We start from the raw sequence: 21073 nt of genomic DNA on the forward strand, positions 1-21073 counted from the left end.
AAAAAGATAAAACACTGTACAAACAACAATGAGCCCAGTGCCCAAAGCTAGCATGGCACTTGCTCCATTATAATTTCATTTTCTTTGAACTGACAAGTGCAGTGGGGTTTCATATGCAAAATTTACACTCTGCAAATCAACTATCATCAACTATCACTCAAATTCATGTCACTAACAAACACACACACACGCACACATACTTTTTTCTAAAGAACACACACATACAGAGAAATCATTATACCCTGGCCAATATGAAAGCCGCTCACTGCAAGGCACCCAACCTATAACAATTTATTGACAAAAAGGAAAACATGATGTTCACAGTTGAGGAAGTCTGCAATAACAAACATACGCAATATGTTTGCTGTAGCTTTACGAGGTAAAATTTTCTTGTTTTACTTAAGTTGCCAGAGCGACTAACTTTGTGTACAGACTTAAAACGAAATTAACAATTAAAATAAAAAAAACTGAAAAGAACATAACTGTTGATTTTGTTTTCATTTTTCATCAAATAAAAAAAAACAAAAAAAAGGAGCATAAATTTCAACAAGTTACTTTTGCTTTAAGGGTGTAATAATAACAAGTTATTTACACTATAAAGATATGAGAGCTTAAAAACAGATAAGACAAGACTGAAATAATAATAATATTAATTTTTTTTTTAACTTACTGGACGGACACACAGACAAACAGACAGTTGATACTGTGAAGCTCAAAATAGAGGCAACCAAAAGGCTTCTCAACGTTAATATCAGGCTGCCCTCAAGTGCATAACATTTTTTTGCGACAAAAGGCAATGCAGATTAGCAAACCACCTAAAACCAAACCTAAAAAAACGCATAGTTTAAATCAAACCTACTAGCCAGATAACAAGCCTGTTACTATTTCATTGCTCAGTCTTAGGTGGTACAGGATAACTGATTCTACAATGGTATACAACAAGATTCTTGAATGAACCAAAGGGTCAAGCTGAAACATATTGTCATTCAATTAAAATTTTAATAATATGTTCCCTTTTAAAATCTTGAATTTGTATACTCAAGTCAGTCCTCAGCAGAGCTTTAGGTTTGCAAACCAACTTAAACTAGACACACATCTGTTTTGTACTTGGTAGTGTTGAGCTAGTAGGAATTATTTTACCACTTTTATCTAAATAGTGAACAGCCTAAAAGTGAGATACATATGCACAGATTAAAGTTTCTTATTGACTCCCAAGAAATACTTCAAGAATGTGCAACAAAACACAGAAATGCCCACAATGTAGGAGACCAGGAACCACAAGTACGGAAATATGTTTGTCAAGACAATCTTTCTTGAATATTAGCTGCTTTAAGTTGAAAATACTTAACAAGATGAGACCTGAGGCTGCATTGTGAGCAGAAACTACAAGTGAATATAACATTTTAAAATAGAAAAAAACATTAAATTTAATAAAAGAGTGAACAATCTTAAGGTTATAAAAAGTACATGTAAATGACAATACTAAAACACTTCATAAAAATAACTTTTAAGAAGCTAATATTCAAGATAGTTCCAATGGGAGAGTTTGCAATCCCTTACATCAGCTCATTATTTTACAAAAATTAGCTGAGAAAAACAAGCCATGATGTTATTTTATACCACACTTAGTAAGTTATGGTCTTTAAGGGGTTACTGATTACAGACTCAATGGCATAAAATCATAAAAATCAACTTAAAAGCACATCCCAAAGATGGGTGGAAGCCATTTCACAAATCAGTTTCACAGAAAGCAGAAGGCTTAACACAGTCTGAAAATTGTCTGTATCTGGTGTCAGCCACAAGATTGCACTGCCCCATCGGAGACTTGAAGAGTGGCCAGCACTGTTCCCATGTCATTTTCCAATATGTCATCATCACATACTGGAGATGAGAGGGGGGAATCAGTAAAAGAAGAAATGGGTGGATCTTCCTCCACCCAATCCGATTGTCACTTGCCATCTTTGGATGTTCTCCGTCTCTTGCTCCCTGCTGTGTCAGCTTCAGATGCTGCAAGGAAAAATGGGATATTAAAATACTTAAAGCACTAAAGATATTACAGAAAAACTCAGTGTTCAATTCAAACATACCATTAGCTACACTTCTGGTTTTGCGTCGGGTTTTGACCTCTTCTTGTGAGAGAGTTGTAACACTTGCAGCCACAGTCACACTTGTACTTGTAGTATTTGGTGCTGCAGGCCCTGATTTGACTGCTGTTGCAGCTCGTGTCCCACCAGTAATGCTATTACTCGATGCATTCGTCTTATTAACAGGAGTTGCCCCAGAATTGTTGGATGATGGAGCAGGCCCAGCTACAGCTGTCTGACGACCGGATCGTCTGGTCACTGTGGTTGTAGAACTAGTTCCATTGCTATTGCTAGTTGAAGAAGAAGTTGATGCTGATGATGCAGTTGATGAGTTACTGCCCAAAGGTGAAGCTTGACTTTTGGTGGAAAGATTAGCACTGGATCTTCCTGTCTTGGATGTTGAACTATTAGACCTACAACAAAGGAGGAAAAAATATTATTGATTAATACACATTATTTTACATCTCTGTTAATAGACTTCTTTTCGCAGAGGCTTACTTTGTGTCCTCATCTTTGGCTGTGCGACTGGATGTACTACTAACAGACTGAGCACCAGGTGAGACAGCTCCATCATCTCTGCGTCCCTTACCCACTATCTCTATAAGTGGCTCATCATCTGAAGACTCAACATCTACTGATGCTGAGCTACCACCTAAAAATTAAATAAGTAAGTACATGCCAAAGCAAACCAAAAAAATAAAAAAAAATAAAAAAAAATAAAGGTTTTAGATGTAATTGTTACCTCTCCGAGATTTTCGCATAATTTGAGGAGTAATTTCTACAGTTGGATCTGTTGGCTTTTGACCATCAACACCCATACACGCCTTAATAAGCTCAACTGCATTTTCAGAACACTTTCTTTTGCCTGGTCTAGGGGTTGAAGATGATGTTACATTGAGATCATCTGTGACGCTAGATGCAGCACTTGAATCAGAATTTTGCCTTTTCCGTTTCATTCTTGGTACAGGGTTAGGGCTTGGCTTGTTAGAGTTATTTCTTCCAGTTACAATTGGTGAAGAAGACCTATCATCTGACCCACGCAGCACTGGTCCTCCTCCAGGGCTAGACTTTGGAGTCTTTAAATTTAGTGAAACATCAGGACTAGGATGACCCATTCTATTTGGAAATAGATAATATGAGATTAGTTTACATGAAATTATTATCCTTAAAAAGAAACAAAGCTGAGTTCAAAATACCTGTTTTGAGAACGGGTACTACGTCCACCTCTCCTCTCGAGGCCATCTGGTGGTATCTCAATAAGAAGTTGTTGAAGCATAGTTTTAGGAACACTGGCGGCTTTTCCTCCAAAATCATTGACAGTGGAAGCAGATGATCCAACAGCAAGGCCACCTGTAATAATTAAATTCATATCAACCTGGCCTTATTAAAAACCATAAACAGAGCAGTCATAATCACTGGGTCAAGGCTACATACCATCTTCCTGTTCATCACCAGCTGATGATCGTACTTTCTCAATGTTTCTCATTAACATTCTTCTCTTCCTCTCCCTTCTTCTTTGTATAGCACTACCCGAAGCACCACCAGGAGAAGGGCAATCAAGTAAGCCATCTTCAGTTGATGGGTCTCCATCTTCTTCTTCAAGATTAGTAGGAGATGGGGTTTCATCTCTATGTTTTTCTGGGTTGGAATAGGTGTACAATGGGGGAGTTATTCTGATAGGTTGAGGATCTTCTAATGTTGGAGAGCCTATTGGTACGGTTGTTTCATCTGTTGCTGGGGCAGTGAGTTCTATTTTTGGTTCCACTTTTGGCTTTTGGTCACTCACTTTTGTTGGACTGGATTCCATTGCAGATTTAACTTTGGCAGCCATTGCACTCACTAGAGAGTCTTTAAGAGGACTAACTTGTGGAGAGACATGCTTGGTTGATGAGGTTGGAATCACAGGTTTGGTTGATAATACTGTTGCAATGCTGGCTGCCACTTCATCTCCAGGTTTTGAATTAAGTGAGTTTGTTTGAATGGGCTCGGTTTTTACTTCACTACACTGAACTTTAGATTCTGATGGTGAGGTGGATATAACGCAAGGTTTCTTCTCTTGGGGTAAGCATGATGACTCAATTTCTTTCTCATCTTTTCGACAAGGAGACTCACCCTGGTTTGGCGATTTTTCAGACAATGCATCCATGGATTCAATGCCTGAATCTTCTCCTTGGGTGTTTCCTTGTTCAGCACCAGCAGTTGGAGCAGCTTCAGCCTCGGCAACCGGAGGAACATCTATCTTGTCCAATACAGTTGTGTTTTTTCTGGGTTCACCCTCAAGAAACTGTTGCTTGATCTTAGCTTCAGATATAACTAAATCACCAACTGGTAGACGCTCCATAAGCCTTTCCCCCTTTTCGGCCTTTTTCATCAGACGTTTGCCATCATGGTTAGATATTTTCTGAATTTGACGGCAACTCTCTATAATTGCCTTGTGATGCTGGGAAAAATGATCTTGACCTTCATGCAGTTCTAGTCTTGATTGCAAAGTTTTACGATGATTCAGCACAGCCTCATTCATTACAGCGGTCTTCATAACAGATTTATTTAAAGAGCTGGACAATTTTCTACCATGCCTTAAATGGTCCACTTTTTTTGCTTTAGATGCATTCACTGTCCTAATGGTATTTATCACAGGTTTGTTGTCATGCTCCCCAGGTTTGGCAGCCACAACATCTGAACTGTCTGGATTACAGCTTGACTCTGATGACGGAGCAGGTGATCTAGGGGTAATTTTTGAAGCCACCGCTGCTAGAGAATCTGAAACAAACAAATAAAATAATTATATAGCACTATGCTAAACCCATACATAAATTCCAAAGCCATAAGTCTATGCAGTAGTATTTTGTGTTCAAAACTGATAGAATCCAAACATACCTGGAAAGTTAATATCCTTTTCTGATCCAACAGGTCTCTTTCTCTTCTCTTCATCCCCATTTCCAACCCCATTCTGCCCAATATCACTGGCTGCTTCACCCTCCACACTCCACCTCACATTGGGGGAAGTGGCGGGTGATACACCAACACTCTCAGATTCATCAGTTGCAACAATTTTGCCTTCAGATGAAACTGATTCTTGAAAGCTTCCTGTGGTAGGAAGAACTTTCTTCTTCTGTTTACGATTTTTAACAAGGCCACGTGCATTACTAGGTAAAAGCTGAGCAGTGTTGGGGCGATTAGCAATCCTTACTGCTACATCCTTTTCAGGAAAAGCTTTGATAGGATTACTGGAACTGCTAGTGGGTGTACTTAAAGTAACAGGTAAGGAGCCAATATTAGAAACAACACTTGCTGGCTTCATTTTTCCTACATTAGGATTTGGCATAACAATTTCACCAGGTTCCAGTACAGGGCGAGCAGCCAAATCCTCATCTGAACGGTGACGAGCTACTTTTGTTTTGGTTCGCATCTTTTCACCACCAGCAATGCTAGTCCGTATCATATTTGCTGACTCTGTTGTGGGCGAGCCTGGTCCAGGGACCGAACTTTGAACAGAACCTGGTACAAGATGAGGCTTCTTCAAACGGATATTTTCTGTTGCAGAAGGACTTCCACCAGCAACCAGTTTTCCCGGCTTGAACTTCTTAGTAGAATCTACATTTACAGGGGCAACTCCACTGTTCACAGCAACTTCTTTTATCCACTTTTTGCTCTCTTTTCGGTCTCTTACTACCATTGGTCCTCTGCCTCTGAGAGAGATGTGGAGAGGCGGTACGCGAGGCTCCTCAGTAGAAACTCCACTGTTAGGTGTGCCAGGTTGTGAGGGGCCAGGCTGTGCACCAAAAGGAACAGCACCACTTCCCCCACTAGAACCAACAACCTTGTAAGCTGAATCAAGCTTCAGACGAAGCTTTATTTTTTCAGGAGCTGGGCTGTTGTTTGCATCTCGAGCAGTCTTAATTCGAGCTCGCCTACTAATAGAGGTCTCACTGGTCGTGGACCTGACAGTAGCTTCAGAATCAGATTGATCTGTGGTTGTGGTGGTTGTGTCAGCTCTTCGAGATATGGGAGAGCTTACGTCATCATCATCATCAGAATAAACTGAGTTAGATAGATCATTAAGAGGCGAAGAGAAGTTAAAAAATGAATCTTCCTTTAGAGTATCAATATTTTTGTCAGTTGCCTCAACTTCTGAGTCAGAGCTTGATTCACTAGGCATTGGTTCCAACATGCCAGTAAGAGGATTAATGAGGAACTGACGTTCTTTACCTGAAGAAGTTAGAGCAGGAGGTGGTGTTGGTGGACTAGCAGCATTATTTGCCTTACGGGGTTCCTCTGCATTTTGACTAGTTTCTTTATTTTCCACCGGTGGAAGAGGTGCCACTGGCATGGTTTGCTGCTGGGATTGTTGAGGCAAGAGCAATTGCTGTTGAGGGGGAACCATACCTTGGCTATTAGATGGGTATGGAGAACTCATGGGTCCTTGACCAGTATTCTGAATCAGACTTGAGTTAAGGCTTTGGGTAGAATTTGGGTTAAGATTTTGGGTACCAGGTGGGGTATTTGACCACATTGCTTGCTGGGGCTGAGGCTGCCTCAGAGGTCCAGACATGCCCACTCCCATTGGGTGTCTAACAGCCATTGTGCCAGGAGTCATTGGCTGCGCTGCAGGGTTGGCTAGACGAGGATCAACACCTGGGAACCGCTGATACTCTTGTTGACTATATTGCGGCACCATTGGTGGCTGTTGAGGCTGTGCATCAGTAGGAGAGTTCATCCGAGGGGCCATTGATCTCTGCTGAAATCTTTGTTGTTGAAGCTGTTGCTGCTGAAGTTGTTGTTGCTGCTGAAGTTGTTGTTGTTGTTGCTGCTGAAGTTGTTGCTGTTGTTGAAGCTGCTGCTGTTGTTGTTGAAGCTGCTGCTGCTGCTGTTGTTGAAGCTGCTGCTGTTGCAACTGTTGTTGTTGTTGAAGTTGTTGCTGCTGTTGTTGGAGATGTTGCATTTGTTGTTGGTGCATTTGCTGATATTGAAGCTGCTGTGCCGGTGGCGGTGGAGGTGGTGGTGGTGGTGGGGGTGGTACTTGTTGTAGCTGTTGCGGCTGTGGCTGTTGCGGCTGCTGCTGCGGTTGCTGCGGTTGTTGAGGTTGAGGCTGCTGCTGACCTTGTCCAGGTAATCTTGAAGGCTGAAGGGGAGCTCGACCCTGGCCTTGAGCCTGTATTTGAGGTACTAATGTACTTGGGACACTTGAGGGAGTTGTTGACTGGCTTAGAGGAGGTGTTCCTGACGCCAAAGACGATGCTTTCACCGGTAAAACGGAAGATTGTGATGGAGGCTGGGATGGCATTGCCGCTGAATGTGTTGCGGTTGAAGGTAAGGCAGAGGACAACACATTCGGCAAAACAGATGATGCTTGAGATGGAGCAGATGACACAGGAGATAAGCCAGTTCCTGGCGTTCCTTGACCAACTCCAGGGGGAAGTGAAGAGGGACCAATCGAAGAAACTCCATTGGGGTTCACAGGTTTCTGTGCTACAGGGGGTCTTTGACGAATTTGAGGGCTTCCAATAGTCATTTGCTGTTGAACATTTGATGGAGGAATAGGTCTTTGCATTCTGAACTGGTCTACTTGAGGCGATGAAGGGACTAAGGTCGGGATCTGTTGTTGTGCCAGGGGCACAGGGTTTGATAGCAAGTTTGTCTGCAAGTCTGACTGTTGTTGCACTTGCTGCGGAATACCAACTGCAGGCATTGAGTGTTGCTGCTGTTGAGGTGGTTGTTGAGGCTGAGATGTATGGCCAGCAGCTTGAGGTCCAACTTGATTGAATGAAGGTTGCTGAGAAGGAATGAGAGGTGCAGAACTTTCTGCGGGTAGTCGCTGGGACTGTAAGGCAGTTGGAGGTGAGGGAACAGTACTCACAAAGGCTGAGGAGCCAATATGATGCTGTAGGTGATTGGTCACAATTTCGCCTGTGCTCAATGCAGGGGAAGGAGGGGCTGATCTTTTTAGATCTTGACTGATTTCTGTGACAGATGTTCTTCGACGAGGCTGAGCATTCTTCCCTTGACCACGAACTCTTGCTACAGGTTTGTCGGAGGTGCTTCCAGTTGGCGGAAGCATCTTGTTTACATGGTTTCCAACAGGAGAACCAGGATTCCCATCGTTCTGCAGAAGGTTCACTAGTAAAGGGCTTGATAATGCTACATTGGCAGGATTGGCCAATTTCAAATTTTGACCACTTGGATAAGGAGGAGGAGGTGGCTGTGGCTGGGCCTGAGGAGCTACTGCTGACTGTGGTGGGGTTGGTATTCCTTGCTGAACATCTCTTCCTTGCATCATCTGAGCTGCCTGGGTCATACTGTTGAAGGGGAATGGCCCTTGACCAGGTGGCCTAAGGAAGATAGATAAAGAAAGAGAAATAAGTTAATTGTTTCCAACAATACACACAGAAAATGCACAATGAAAAATAAACAAATGAAGGAAAGAAAGAAGAAAAAATCAATTTAACAAACCTTGATCCTTGAGCTGGAGGGGTAGCTGGGTTCATTTGAGTTCCAGGAGTCACCACAGTTGCTGAAGGTGGCTTTGATGGAGGAAATTGAGGTATGGGTTCGCCATTGCTTGGAGCGACCACATTTGGTGTGGTAGGTACACTGGCCATGGCTTGAGCCACGTTTCGCATGAGACCTCCCAGTCCTCCCGAAGGAGTGGACACACCTGACGTAGACGCTCCATCGGAATTTGCAGGGGCCGCAGAAACACGTATTTCCTGAGGTTCTCCACCAAAACGGTTGGCAATTGTCAGAGATATGACCTGTCGAATTTAAAAGATGTGAAAGATTGTAAAACATTGAGACACCAAAAATAAGTCATTTTATAAACTTAATTCCAATTAAAGTTGGCTAGCAAATCACTAAGCGCTCAAAAGAACAAACATACCTGATCGCCTTGAACTTGGACAGACAATATACCAAGCGCAGAGAGAGCTTGACTTCCCTCCTCTGCTAGCTGGCGAAGCCGCTGGGCAGCCTCTCGTGGAATGTTGAATGTCACACGAACTGAATTCCATGGTTCCACTTTGGAGACTTGCAAGGACTCCCCATCACCTATAACACAAATAAAAATTTTAAGAAAACAAGAAAAGACACAAAGGTAAATAAAATATGACAGCAAAATGTACCTCTGCAAAGTAGGCAATTAAGTTCATCCACTATCTTCTGAAACTTTTGAGGAAAATCTGGGTCTGTTAGGTCTCCCTGACATGTGACCACCGTCTCAATCAGGTCTCCATCACTATCCGCTGCCATGGCTGGGAAGAAGGAAAACTAATTAGTAATTACAAAATTCTTATTAGAATAAAAATAATACAACTTCTTTCCCTAACATTTAGAAACAAACAATGATGACTTTCAGTACAATATTGATTTAAAAGGCGCTTACCAGACAAGTCTCACATGCTCTTGCTCCAAATCAAGAGCTCATTGCACCTCACACAAGCCCAAGCAGCAACGAGCTGCACACCGCCAAACCTGAGGTAACAGAAACTTTCAATTAGTCGATATCAAAATTTTTAAAAATAAAGAAGCGGACAGCCAAATTTCAATGACAGTTAACATTAACAATTTGCTTTTAATACAAAAAAATAAATGTAATACAGGAAATTACATTTCAGTTAGTTCAATACTAATATGCTATCATCATGATCTGATCACCTTTATCAACAACAATATATCTTGGGGTGGTGGTGCATAATTGTGATTAAAATTGAAAAAGGTGCAAAATAAGATGACTTACTAAATAGACAGTCCTCGTGCATTCTAAGTATTTGTAAGGTCAGCACAGAAATTGAGAATACACTCAAGATGCATGATGATATTTTTGGTATGGTCTCCAATGTCTTGGTGGTAAGGTTAGGTGAAAGACAATTTCACAAACACTCCACTGTCACCACTTCACTTCATTAAAAAAAAATCACACAAATTTCCTCATCAGCTTAAGTCCTTGACATAATAATCACACCTGCAAAGCAGAACAAAACAAAAACACAAATTAATAACACATTACAAGACAATGAAAATAACAATGTCACTGATGGAGTCTGAGATTGAAAGAGATAAACCAACATGATATAGAATGAAAACTAAAATGAAGTAAAACAAAAGGTAAATGTTGAGACTACTTGCACACTGAAATTTGAAAAGCTGCTTGATAACAATGGGAAGGGAACAATAAAAATTGAATAAAACAACACTTCAATGAGTTGAGGTTAGTCAGTGGAACGCAAATCAAATTTGGAAATTTCATATACTAATGTTCGATAACTCAAATTAACATCTTTGCTGACACATATTATTGGTTGTATGATAATAATATGCAAAAATTTGCAGAATAAATTTGCATAACTATCTAATGATTAATAATAGTTGATATTAGAACATATCAATGACTGATGAAAACTTTCAATAAAAAAAACAACAGCAGATGAATCAGATACTTAACAAATAATTCTAGACCAAAAAGGAAGAAATATATCAGATTAAAATAAATTTGGAGGGGATGAATGATTTGGGGAAAGAGAAGTCGTGAAGTTTTAACAACACAGCAAAAGATACTTAAATTACAATTAACAAGATCGAGAGAGAAGCCAGCAAAAACGTAAGGAAAGAAAAACATGGATTTGGTACTGAGTCAATACTTTAAATTGGCGAAGCACCGGTGGGCACTCTGATGTGTTGGTCTGGTGGCCTAGCCCAGGTCCGCGCGGGGACCCTGTGTCCAATCTCAGTGGCACCGCCGATAAAGAAGCCCAAGACTGTATTTAGTGTGAAACGGGCGAATTGCACAGTGCGCCAGAGTAAAAAGAAAAGTATGGTGTGCAAAAAGGTCGCGGGGTATATAATATTACATCAAATTTTACCGACAAGTCGGCCTCCATTTTGAGCTGGGGGAGTGGAGACCGTTCCAGCATGCTCCTTCGGCCGTCAGTCAAAATTAGGTTACGCTGTCTCCAAACACTTACGTCGGAGCAAAACAACTCTTAACAGCACCGTATACACCACAAAGCACTTCTGATGAGTCACTCCTTCTACTTATGCGCTGACAACGGCACAATTAATTAGATACCGATCCAAAAAGCGATCTCCTCGGGTTGAGTAAAATCGGACGATACCCATTTTCTGTGTGTTGATTATCCATTTGTTCGGGGAGGTGCACGTCGCGCACTAGTGTTAAATGAACGTAAATATGTTCGAACTTGTAGCGTCAGTACTATGAGCCCACTTCTTACCTAAATAAGTGAAAATCACGTACATATTATGGACAAATTTACAAACGCTATGGAACAATAACAAGGGCCGCCATTTGCAATGCTTGTAACTGACATGCGCAAATCGATGCACGGAATTGTGGGTAGACTTTCCGCCACCTCCCACTACCCCTCGTCCAACGGACCTCTTTCATTGGTCAACATACTCCTACACGGCCTACCATTGGCTTATAGTAGATGTGGATATTTTTACGATTTCCGGTACGATAAGGCGCACTGTTCGTAATGATTTGTCGGACCGTCGGTTCAACCGATACACGTATCAACGCCATGTTAATAATAATCTTGGGTATTCCCTTCGACATTTTCTCATTGATTTCAATGTTGATGGTATCAGCAGTTGATTGAGAGCAGGTAGGCCTAACCCTTGCGGGAAAGTGTTAATCGACTTTCCTCTTTCCAGAGATAGCTCTCAGCAGATTTAGAGCAAGGTTTAGAGTCATTGTCCCAACAAGAACTGCATTTTACTTGTATCGTTATCTGGATATCCACCCACTTGTTAGATTATGATTATGATTTTCACATATTACAAATCATTAGGGGTAGGAGTCGTGACTCCCATAACACCCGTGGCCCTTTACCAGAACTTTTACACGAACGGTGGGAAATTAACAGTGACAGCTGTGTGGAGGCAAAAAATCGTGACTTGACAGTCGACACCCCCCCCCTTTTCCCGAAAACTCTACTTCCTCATGGAAAATTTAAAAATGACCCGCTGACTACCCCCCGCCCCCTTGCTCCCTTGATTGACAGGTCAACCACACGCACCAATCTGATACCGGTAGGTATCTTAAGATTCAGCGCAAAATTGAATTTCTATTATCCTCGTACCTACAATTACTCTACATTTCAATATTTTGAAAACACAAATGCTTCGTAGAAAAACAGATTTATAGTTGTGCTATTATGAATTTTGTTTTTGAAAGAGGAAGGAGTGTTCGGTCCCTTTCCAGCCTGTGATCACTTTCAGAAGGCCCCGTATTCTTACTGTGTTGCTGTCGTTGAACATGTGGTGTTAGGGTTATGTTTTCGATAAGACCTGATTTGTATTTCGCATGCCCAAATCAGTCGAAATACCCTCTAACAGAAAGTCTACAGTGCATCCCTGATACGTCTATGAGCTTCTTTTACTACCGATTCAAAAGAAATCCCGGACGTCCAATACGGATCTATTAATAGAAGGCGAGTCGAACCGCACCTCATGGATACATTATCCATTGTTATTATTTTTACTTTGATACAGTTTTTTTGGTGTGTGTTACTAACGTGCGTCTTCTTTATCCAGGCTTTGCTCACCATTTCTCAAGATGGCATCGTCAAACAACAGCCTGGGGGTCGGAAGAGTGTTCGACCCTAGAAAGGTTACTTTCACCATGTTTACATCAGATGATATACGCAAGATGAGTACGGTGACAATTAGGACGCCCCTCACATTAAACGCTCTGGGACACCCTGTGCCGGGTGGTCTCTATGATTCAGCCATGGGTCCTATGACAGACACAAGTGATCCATGTAAAACATGCTTGAAGAATATTTATGGATGCCCTGGCCATATAGGCCACATAGAACTTCCCGTTCCAGTCACTAATCCTCTATTCCACAAGCCTGTTTCTGTATTTATGAGGCTGGCTTGTTTAAATTGCTATAGACTTCAACTTCCACCAGCCATCAAGTGGCAAATTATTGCTCAAATTCGTCTTGCCGAAGCTGGATTTATGACAGAAGCATTAGAAGTTGAAAACCATTGCTCTATTAAAGAGAAGAAGAGTTTGACGGCAGAGGTAGAAGATGCCATGTACAAGGATATGATCACATCCTACATTCAAACTGTCACTAGCAGAGGCAACTCAAATATTGTGCCCAGTGATAACAAAGCTGCAGAAACAGTCCGAAATTATAATTTGAACAGCTTGCTCAGAGCCTCTTGCACTGAAAAGAAGTGCATGTACTGCAAAGGTACCTTATTAAAATTCATTTTATTTCGAGATCGTCTGAATGTGAGAGTTGACGTTGCTCCTAAGCACCAACAGAACGATGAAAGCATTAATCCTAATTCATCTATCAACTCCAATGTATCAATTGCTGACTTATCCACTGCACCAGGAGTTAAAAAAGCCAGAATGCAAACTCTCAACCCAAAAGAAATCAGAGATCATCTTCGTAAGCTATGGGCAAATGAGAAAGAATTCATGGGAGAAGTAATGCCAGTACTAAAGCATCATGATATTGACCATCCAATTGATATCTTCTTTTTTGACGTCATCCCCGTGCCACCACCAAATGTTCGCCCAGTAAATTTTGTCAGAGGTGTACCTTGTGAACACCCTCAGACTGGCATGTATAAGAAAGTTGTGTCTGATTCAGTGGTTTTATGGAATGTTATCCAATTAGTACAAGATGCATCCCATTCTATGACACCAGAAGGGAAGCTCCTTGTGCAAGGTGTTCAGGGTGCTACACCTGTTGAAAAGCTCCATTTTGCATGGGAAGAACTTCAGTCCAGTGCAGATCACTTAATGGACTCAGAACATGGTGGTGTTTTTGATCAACGAGTTCAAGGTTTGAAACAAGTCTTGGAAAAGAAGGAAGGTGTTATCCGTATGCATATGATGGGAAAGCGGGTTAACTTTGCTGCTCGATCTGTTATAACTCCTGATCCCAATCTGAATGTTGATGAAATTGGGTTCCCAGAAGCATTTGCTTTGAAATTGTACTATCCTGTCCCAGTCACTCACTGGAATGTTAAAGAGCTACGGCAAATGGTTAAAAATGGACCTCTGGTTCATCCAGGTGCTGTCATGGTAGAGGATGAAAAAGGCAATATTAGCAGATTGAATGAAAATAATCCATTGCAGAGAGAGGCTATTGCTAAAAGACTTCTCACACCAGGAGATCAGTCCCAGATATTCAATAAGGGTATGAAGAAAGTTTACAGACACCTTATTAATGGCGACATTCTATTGCTGAATCGACAGCCCACTCTACATAGACCCAGTATAATGGCCCACAAAGCTCGAATCCTTAAAGGTGAGAAGACTTTAAGAATGCACTACTCCAACTGTAAGTCTTATAATGCTGATTTTGATGGTGATGAAATGAATGCCCACTTTCCTCAAAGTGAGCTAGCAAGAAGTGAAGCTTACAACCTTGTTAATGTCTGCCACCAATATCTTGTACCAAAGGATGGCACACCCCTTGGTGGTTTAATCCAGGATCACATGGTTTCAGGAGTTTGGCTTTCTATTCGCGGTAAATTCTTCTCTCGTGAAGATTACTGTCAGCTTGTGTTTCAGGCAATTGGTGACATGGCAGGCAATATAAAACTTCTCCATCCGGCAATAATGAAGCCAATGCCATTGTGGTCTGGTAAACAAGTTATTTCCACGGTCCTGATCAATACTATACCTTCTGGCAAGCCTTTGATTAATTTGACTGCTACTGCTAAAATTCGGGCCAACTTGTGGATACAAGAAACTCCTCGACCATGGCTTGCTGGTGGCACTCCATTTGGTAATTCTAATAATATGTCTGAAGCGGAAGTTATCATCAGACAGGGAGAACTGTTGAGTGGGGTTCTTGACAAGACCCATTATGGTGCCACTCCATATGGTTTAGTGCACTGTATGTATGAACTCTATGGAGGACAATGTTCCAGCCGATTGCTTAGTTCATTTGCTAAATTATTCATGGCTTTTCTTCAGCTAATGGAAGGATTTACTTTGGGGGTAGAAGACATTCTTGTTGTGAAGAAGGCAGATAAACGAAGAACAGAGATTATTCAAGAATGCCGTAAAATGGGTAATACTGCAGCTGCTGCCGCCTTAGGTCTAGCTCCAGACACACCACCTGACGTCTTGACGGAGAAGATGGAAGAGGCTTACTGCAATCCTAAGAGGAACTTCCGTGGGGAAATTGACAGTCAATTCAAAAGTTTACTGAACCCCTATACAGATGATATAAATAAAACATGTCTTCCTGGGGGACTTCTACAAAAGTTCCCCAGAAATAATTTGCAGCTGATGGTGCAGTCAGGAGCAAAAGGATCGACTGTGAATACTATGCAGATTTCTGGATTGCTTGGCCAAATAGAATTAGAGGGAAAGCGTCCTCCCTTAATGATATCAGGACGCTCACTGCCAAGTTTCATCCCCTACGATAGACAACCTAGAGCTGGAGGGTTTATTGATGGGCGTTTTATGACAGGAATTCAACCCCAGGAGTTCTTCTTTCACTGTATGGCAGGCCGTGAGGGCTTAATTGATACAGCTGTGAAAACTAGTCGGAGTGGATACTTACAGAGGTGCCTTGTAAAGAATCTTGAAGGCTTAAGTATACAATATGATATGACAGTTCGAGACAGTGACGGAAGTGTTGTCCAATTTGCATATGGAGAAGATGGCATGGATATTTCTAAAGTGCAGTTTTTGAAGCCTGAGCAGATGTCTTTCTTGGATGATAACCACAAGGTGTTACACGACACAAAACTTTTATCATCATTAAGAGATGAAGATACATCTAAGGACATTCTCAAACATAAGAAAAAAGTGAAAAAGTGGAAAAAGGTGTTTGGTGGTAGAAAAACTAGAAGAAGTACCTTCCTAAACTACACAGTTGGTATGACAGACACATTTAATGTCAAGAAGTTATCCAGTAAAACTGGGAGGAAGAAAGGCTTGGCTCAATTGATTGATGTTTTTCGAGAGACACCCCTTTCAGACCCTGAAATGAAGCCATATGTTGTAAATGAAAGGGCTCCAGATCCTGTCACTAGCTCATACCCAGCGCATTCACACTTAGGAGCTGTGACTGAACGTTTGGAAGAAATAATTGAAAACTATGTTAAGACAAGAAACAAGACCAGCCTCTCTGTAGATGATTCTGGATTTAAGGATATGCTGTATCTGAAGTCAATGTGTTCTTTAGCTCCTGCAGGAGATCCAGTTGGCCTCCTGGCAGCTCAGTCTGTTGGTGAACCTTCCACACAAATGACTTTAAATACATTCCACTTTGCAGGTCGTGGTGAAATGAATGTAACTCTTGGTATTCCACGACTTAAGGAAATCCTAATGACAGCATCAAAAAATATCAGCACTCCATCAATGGAGATACCATTCAGAAAAGATGTGTCAAACTTGAAAGTTGAATCTGAAAGTTTGAAAGGCAAACTTACTAAGATTACTGTAGCTGACATTTTGGAATATGTTCAAGTTACTGAATCTTTAGTGCTTTCTCCAGTTCGAGCACATCAGTATATTATGAGAATGCAGTTTCTTCCTTTCAAATTTTACAAGGAATTGTTCTTTACAACTCCAGATGCCGTTTTGAGACACATTGAGAAATATTTCTTAGCAAGTCTTGATTTTCATATCAAGAAATTGATCCAGGCCTCTGGAAGAACTACCTCAATTGAAGATCAGGTGAGAAAATCAGCTGAGAAACCCAAGAGAGGAAAGAGCAAAGCTCCCACTCAAGAAGAAGATGATGAAGATGTTGATTTTTCTACAGCTGCTAAAGCAGGAACTGGTGAAGGTCACGAAAGTTCAGATGAAGAAGCACAAGGAGATGATGATGATGCAACTGCTGCATCTCAAAGAAAAAAGCATCAAGATTCTGCTAATTATAGTGATGAATCAGACGAGGAGAGTTCTGATAATGATGGAAAGGGCTTTATCCATGAGGAAGAGAGAAACCATCAAGAAAATGAAAAAAATGAACTCATGTGTCTCAGCAAGTATACATTTATTGATGAGTATTACTTTGATAAGAAAAGAAAAGAATGGTGTGTCATAAAAATTAGCATATCTATACCAAGTAAGAAATTGAACCTTTCTGTGCTTGTTCAAGAGGTTGCACGTCTTTCTGCAGTAAGTCAAGTACGAGGTCTTAAGAGAGCTTTTCTTCTCAATAACCCACGTGATGGTCTTGTACTGAAGACGGATGGTCTGAACATAATTGAAATGTTTAAATACTCAGATTTGCTTGACCTCAACAAGCTTTACTCAAATGATATTCATGCCATTGCAGACATTTATGGTATTGAAGCAGCAGTTAGAGTGCTTGTAAAAGAAATTCAGGATGTGTTCAAGGTATATGGTATCACTGTGGATCCACGCCATTTAATGTTGATTGCTGATTTTATGACATTCAGTGGAATATTTTCACCTATGAATCGGACAGGCCTGGACAACAACCCATCTTCTTTACAGAAAATGTCCTTTGAAGCCCCAATAGGTTTCCTGAAGAAATCGTTATGGTTAGGCAAGAGTGATTCTCTTGAATCACCATCAAGTAGAATATGTGTTGGGAGACCTTGTAGAAGCGGGACAGGTGCTTTCCAGCTTCGTCACCAACTCAATTAGGAATGTCGCACTGTTTTCCTATAAAATGATAGATTTTGATTTCTTGAAATCTGTTTCAAGGATATGATTTGTGATATTATAGCCTAATTGTAATTTGAAAAGCCAAGGATAAGAAAAATACCATACTAAAACCCCAATTAACAAATATTCTGATTTTGTTGTACTGTTATTCTTAGAAACAAGTGCCACAGTTTTAATGTAAGCAACACTGGGTAGTGGGGCTCTGATGTGTATATTGTATTTTGAAACATTAAATATTTGGTATAAAAATAAATGATTTTTATTCCGTTAAAAAAAAAAACAACAACAACAAAGAAACAATTTTACTATAATCATATTCAAGATTACTAAACAGACTGCAAGCAAAGTAAAATTTCAAGTTACAATTAAATCCATAAACTCAAAAAACATGCTTTAAGTAATTTAATACATCTGTTGTAAAGTAAGACAATGGCAATGCACAGGCACAGAAATGAGGTGGCTTAACGCAATTTGGCAGAATTGTACAAGAAATGTACAGCTTTACTAGTGGCTGGTCCGACACTCCTTGAAGTAGTTGTGCCAAGACATGGAATGTCAGCCAACAAATTTTCATCTCCTCCGAAACGATATGCCTGGACGATGGCTTGGGGAGTTGGGTAGCGTCCCACAATAGCAATCGCCTTTTCAACAGACAAACCTTTCATTTGAACTAGTTGGCGAATAAACATTTCTTTCACTGAAAAATTCTACAAAAGCAAATTAAGGTAAAATATTTTTTAGAAATAATTGCAGACACCAAAAAAGAAATAGTGAACATATAACTTACCCTATTTTTTTTGGTGCATAGTTTAAACTCCTTGAAATTCATTAAGAAAATGAAGTCATCAGCCATGGTATACTCAGCTAGGTCCTTTTTTGGGCATCCAAACAATGTCTTATTCTGAAATTTTGATGAAACAATTGTTACAATACTGATAACATTGTGTACTTATCTTTCAAAAAATTCAAAACTGTATTGATGCTGAGCTTTGTAGAAACACACCAAAAATGTCTGCCCTAAAATACGAGTCAAGGAAGCAAGGTAAGCCATGGAATGTCTGTGGTCAATAGTGTGTTTGACAATAAAACCATCTACTACTTGGGTATTGACTGCAGCCTGCTGTACAGTGCTCAATGGCAAACCAACATGCTGATCTGACCCATGGCTTTCCACAAGATATATTAGGTTTTGAATACCACTCTGCTTCAAACGGAACTGGAACAAAAATAATGCATGTATTTAATTTTGTAAAATTGTTCTGATGAGCAATGAAGGGAGACTTACCTTCTGTTCTTTAAACCGCCCATCTTTAATACTGCCCCCCAAATCATCCATTCGTTTGCGTTCAACAATGTATGGCAAAACCAATTCATCAGCTCTTGAATTTTTACTTCTCGCAATCCAAGCAAAGTCACCAACTTCCAATTTTCTTACTTCAAAAGGAACTTTCATTTGAGTCAGCTCTGACACTGTTTGATTGTGATTCTTTTTTGTTGCTCTGGTAAGGAAAAAATTCATCCAGATAGAACAATAAAAAATATCCTCCAAACATACAGTAAAATTCCAATATTCTTACCCTCCAGTTTCACAAGTATCTACAAGGAGTAGCACGTCAAAGGTTCCACTTTGCAGTTCAACTGTTCCCTCAGTGTCACATAAATTTCTGCTTGATGGTCTATCAGTTTCACTGCTTTTACTCTTGCAGTTTAATTCTTTACTACTGTGAGGTATTGGCGATACAGCTCTCACTGAAGGCCTCTGAAAAACCAGCAAATTAACATGGGATCCAGAACTAAATTAAAACTCAATTTAAATAATTTAACCTGTGGTATAAAATTACCATTTCCCCGTTGTTTACATTAGTTGTAACCTTGCGGGACACTGAAGGAGCCTTTGATTTGGGTTGAGGAGTGCTGTGTAAAGGTTCAGGCTCTTGATTAGGACTTAGACAATCCTGCACTGGCACTGGCCGAGTCTGTCTTGTTGGTGAATCTATTGTTTGTTGGTACTCTCCATTACTTTCAACGTTGTACCTATTTCGAAGACGTATTGCCATTTCTCGTCCCTCATTAGTCAAAGAAAACCTACAATAGTCAAAAGCGTGTTAGAAGTTCCTAATGGACCCAGATCAAGGGCACAAATTGTAAACATTTAGCATACTTGGCAGGATTACTGCATCTGCTAACTAGATCCTTCTTGACAAGCTGAGACATGCTGGACCATGCAGTATAATGAGACCCTGGATCTGGTCGAGTGAATGACTTATCACAAAGGGGCTGAGCTTTGAGCTGTAATTCAGCTTTAAGCATAAAACCTGGGTAGTTGGGTTTTTCTTCTTGATTAAGCAATGTTACAAGTATTGCAAATGGTCCTGATCCCCAAGCAGGAACATATTCTCTTCCCCCTGTGCGGCGAGGAACTTTCTCAGGAGGTTCTACAGTGTCAGTGCTGTTAGTGGACTGAGAATCATTTCCGCCTTTCTGAAAAATGTAGACCTTATTTGATATAAAAGTCACAGCTCTACCTTTGGAAACCCAACAGTAAAAGCTGACAATTAACCTTTCCCTTGGAAGTCTTCCTTTTCTTTGCAGGTGCAGGTGCTAGAGCAGGTGCATCTAATTCAGCAGGAATATTATCTTCAACAAGATCCACTACAATAAAACATAACTGACAATACAAAAACAGAACTAAAATTGAAATTTCAATTACAATGTGAAATATAGGGGATTCATACTTTCTGGGTGTGTTTTACGATATTCAACAAGTTTCCTATCCAGGAGCTGACACAAGCGATTTCCAAAACATTCTAATATAACACATTCTTTCCCACTTCTCAGTCTTAATGGATATTTTCGCAATGATTTCAAAGCCTGTAGAGGCATGGAAACATGCACATGTTAATAAGAAGTAAAATAAAGGCACACTAAAAAACTTACGTTGAATCCTTGAATCCTTACCTTGCCAAAACAATATTGCATATCAGATCCTTTTTCTGCTGCTTCTTGTCGCCACTCATCCAGCCACTGCTCAAAGAGAGGATTAGGCCGATTAGGACGCACTGTCACCCTTTTCATTCCTGGTTTAGGAGGCTCCATTATTGGAAAAATTCTGAAACAAGTGAGATAAAACACCTAATGTAACCATAACCCACAACAACATAACCCGCAATAAAATGATAATGCTGCTAACTTAAAATACACTTTACCTGATGTCATTTGATACTACTATTATTTTTCTCACTTCAAAAACAAATTTCTTGATTGGACTTGGCTTGTGTGTGTTTGTTTACATTCGCCGCACATTTGCCGATTCGCATTCGCCGGGCACAGAAATGGGATGGGAAGG

The 21073-nt window shown here is 40.5% G+C and overlaps 3 protein-coding genes across 5 annotated transcripts; 1 reads left to right on the forward strand and 2 right to left on the reverse strand.

The window, feature by feature from the left end:
• Window positions 1-266: 266 nt before the first annotated feature.
• Window positions 267-11460, reverse strand: LOC113205540 (nuclear receptor coactivator 6). Of its 3 annotated transcripts, none has more exons than XM_026421209.2 (13): window positions 11309-11460; window positions 9817-10041; window positions 9463-9551; window positions 9203-9331; window positions 8962-9128; window positions 8535-8836; window positions 4962-8413; window positions 3519-4844; window positions 3281-3434; window positions 2827-3200; window positions 2583-2736; window positions 2088-2497; window positions 267-2007 (listed from the first exon to the last, which is right to left on the reverse strand). In XM_026421209.2, the coding sequence occupies exons 4-13, from the start codon at window positions 9327-9329 to the stop codon at window positions 1949-1951; spliced, it is 6525 nt and encodes a 2174-aa protein (XP_026276994.1). In that variant the 5' UTR covers window positions 9330-9331; window positions 9463-9551; window positions 9817-10041; window positions 11309-11460; the 3' UTR covers window positions 267-1948. The 3 variants fall into 3 exon arrangements, with proteins under 3 accessions (XP_026276994.1, XP_026276996.1, XP_052130866.1); XM_026421211.2 differs by having other exon boundaries at window positions 11332-11415; XM_052274906.1 differs by lacking the exon at window positions 11309-11460 and adding an exon at window positions 11042-11177.
• Window positions 11461-12303: 843 nt separating this feature from the next.
• LOC113206432 (DNA-directed RNA polymerase I subunit RPA1) lies at window positions 12304-17980 on the forward strand. The gene is made up of 2 exons (XM_026422523.2): window positions 12304-12529; window positions 12633-17980. Exon 2 carries the CDS (start codon window positions 12655-12657, stop codon window positions 17704-17706), a length of 5052 nt encoding a protein of 1683 aa, XP_026278308.1. The 5' UTR covers window positions 12304-12529; window positions 12633-12654; the 3' UTR covers window positions 17707-17980.
• LOC113206441 (crossover junction endonuclease MUS81) lies at window positions 17962-21073 on the reverse strand. The gene is made up of 11 exons (XM_026422537.2): window positions 20934-21073; window positions 20686-20836; window positions 20463-20598; window positions 20288-20379; window positions 19889-20208; window positions 19569-19812; window positions 19305-19486; window positions 19013-19226; window positions 18731-18943; window positions 18515-18628; window positions 17962-18434 (listed from the first exon to the last, which is right to left on the reverse strand). The coding sequence occupies exons 2-11, from the start codon at window positions 20821-20823 to the stop codon at window positions 18189-18191; spliced, it is 1899 nt and encodes a 632-aa protein (XP_026278322.1). The 5' UTR covers window positions 20824-20836; window positions 20934-21073; the 3' UTR covers window positions 17962-18188.

This window comes from Frankliniella occidentalis, unplaced genomic scaffold, assembly GCF_000697945.3.
Source record: "Frankliniella occidentalis isolate FOCC.00 unplaced genomic scaffold, Focc_3.1 Scaffold461, whole genome shotgun sequence".
Classification (NCBI taxonomy): Eukaryota; Metazoa; Arthropoda; class Insecta; order Thysanoptera; family Thripidae; genus Frankliniella; species Frankliniella occidentalis.

Coding starts and splice junctions, on each gene's coding strand:
- LOC113205540 (XM_026421209.2), bottom strand. CDS start 9,329: ATGGCAGCGGATAGTGATGGAGACCTGATTGAGACGGTGGTCACATGT. Junction 3,201..3,280: donor AGTACCCGTTCTCAAAACAG/GTATTTTGAACT, acceptor ATTTCCAAATAG/AATGGGTCATCCTAGTCCTG. Junction 2,498..2,582: donor GCCAAAGATGAGGACACAAA/GTAAGCCTCTGC, acceptor CCTTTGTTGTAG/GTCTAATAGTTCAACATCCA.
- LOC113206441 (XM_026422537.2), bottom strand. CDS start 20,823: ATGGAGCCTCCTAAACCAGGAATGAAAAGGGTGACAGTGCGTCCTAAT. Junction 19,813..19,888: donor AGATGCAGTAATCCTGCCAA/GTATGCTAAATG, acceptor TGACTATTGTAG/GTTTTCTTTGACTAATGAGG. Junction 19,487..19,568: donor ATGTAAACAACGGGGAAATG/GTAATTTTATAC, acceptor CTGGTTTTTCAG/AGGCCTTCAGTGAGAGCTGT.
- LOC113206432 (XM_026422523.2), top strand. CDS start 12,655: ATGGCATCGTCAAACAACAGCCTGGGGGTCGGAAGAGTGTTCGACCCT.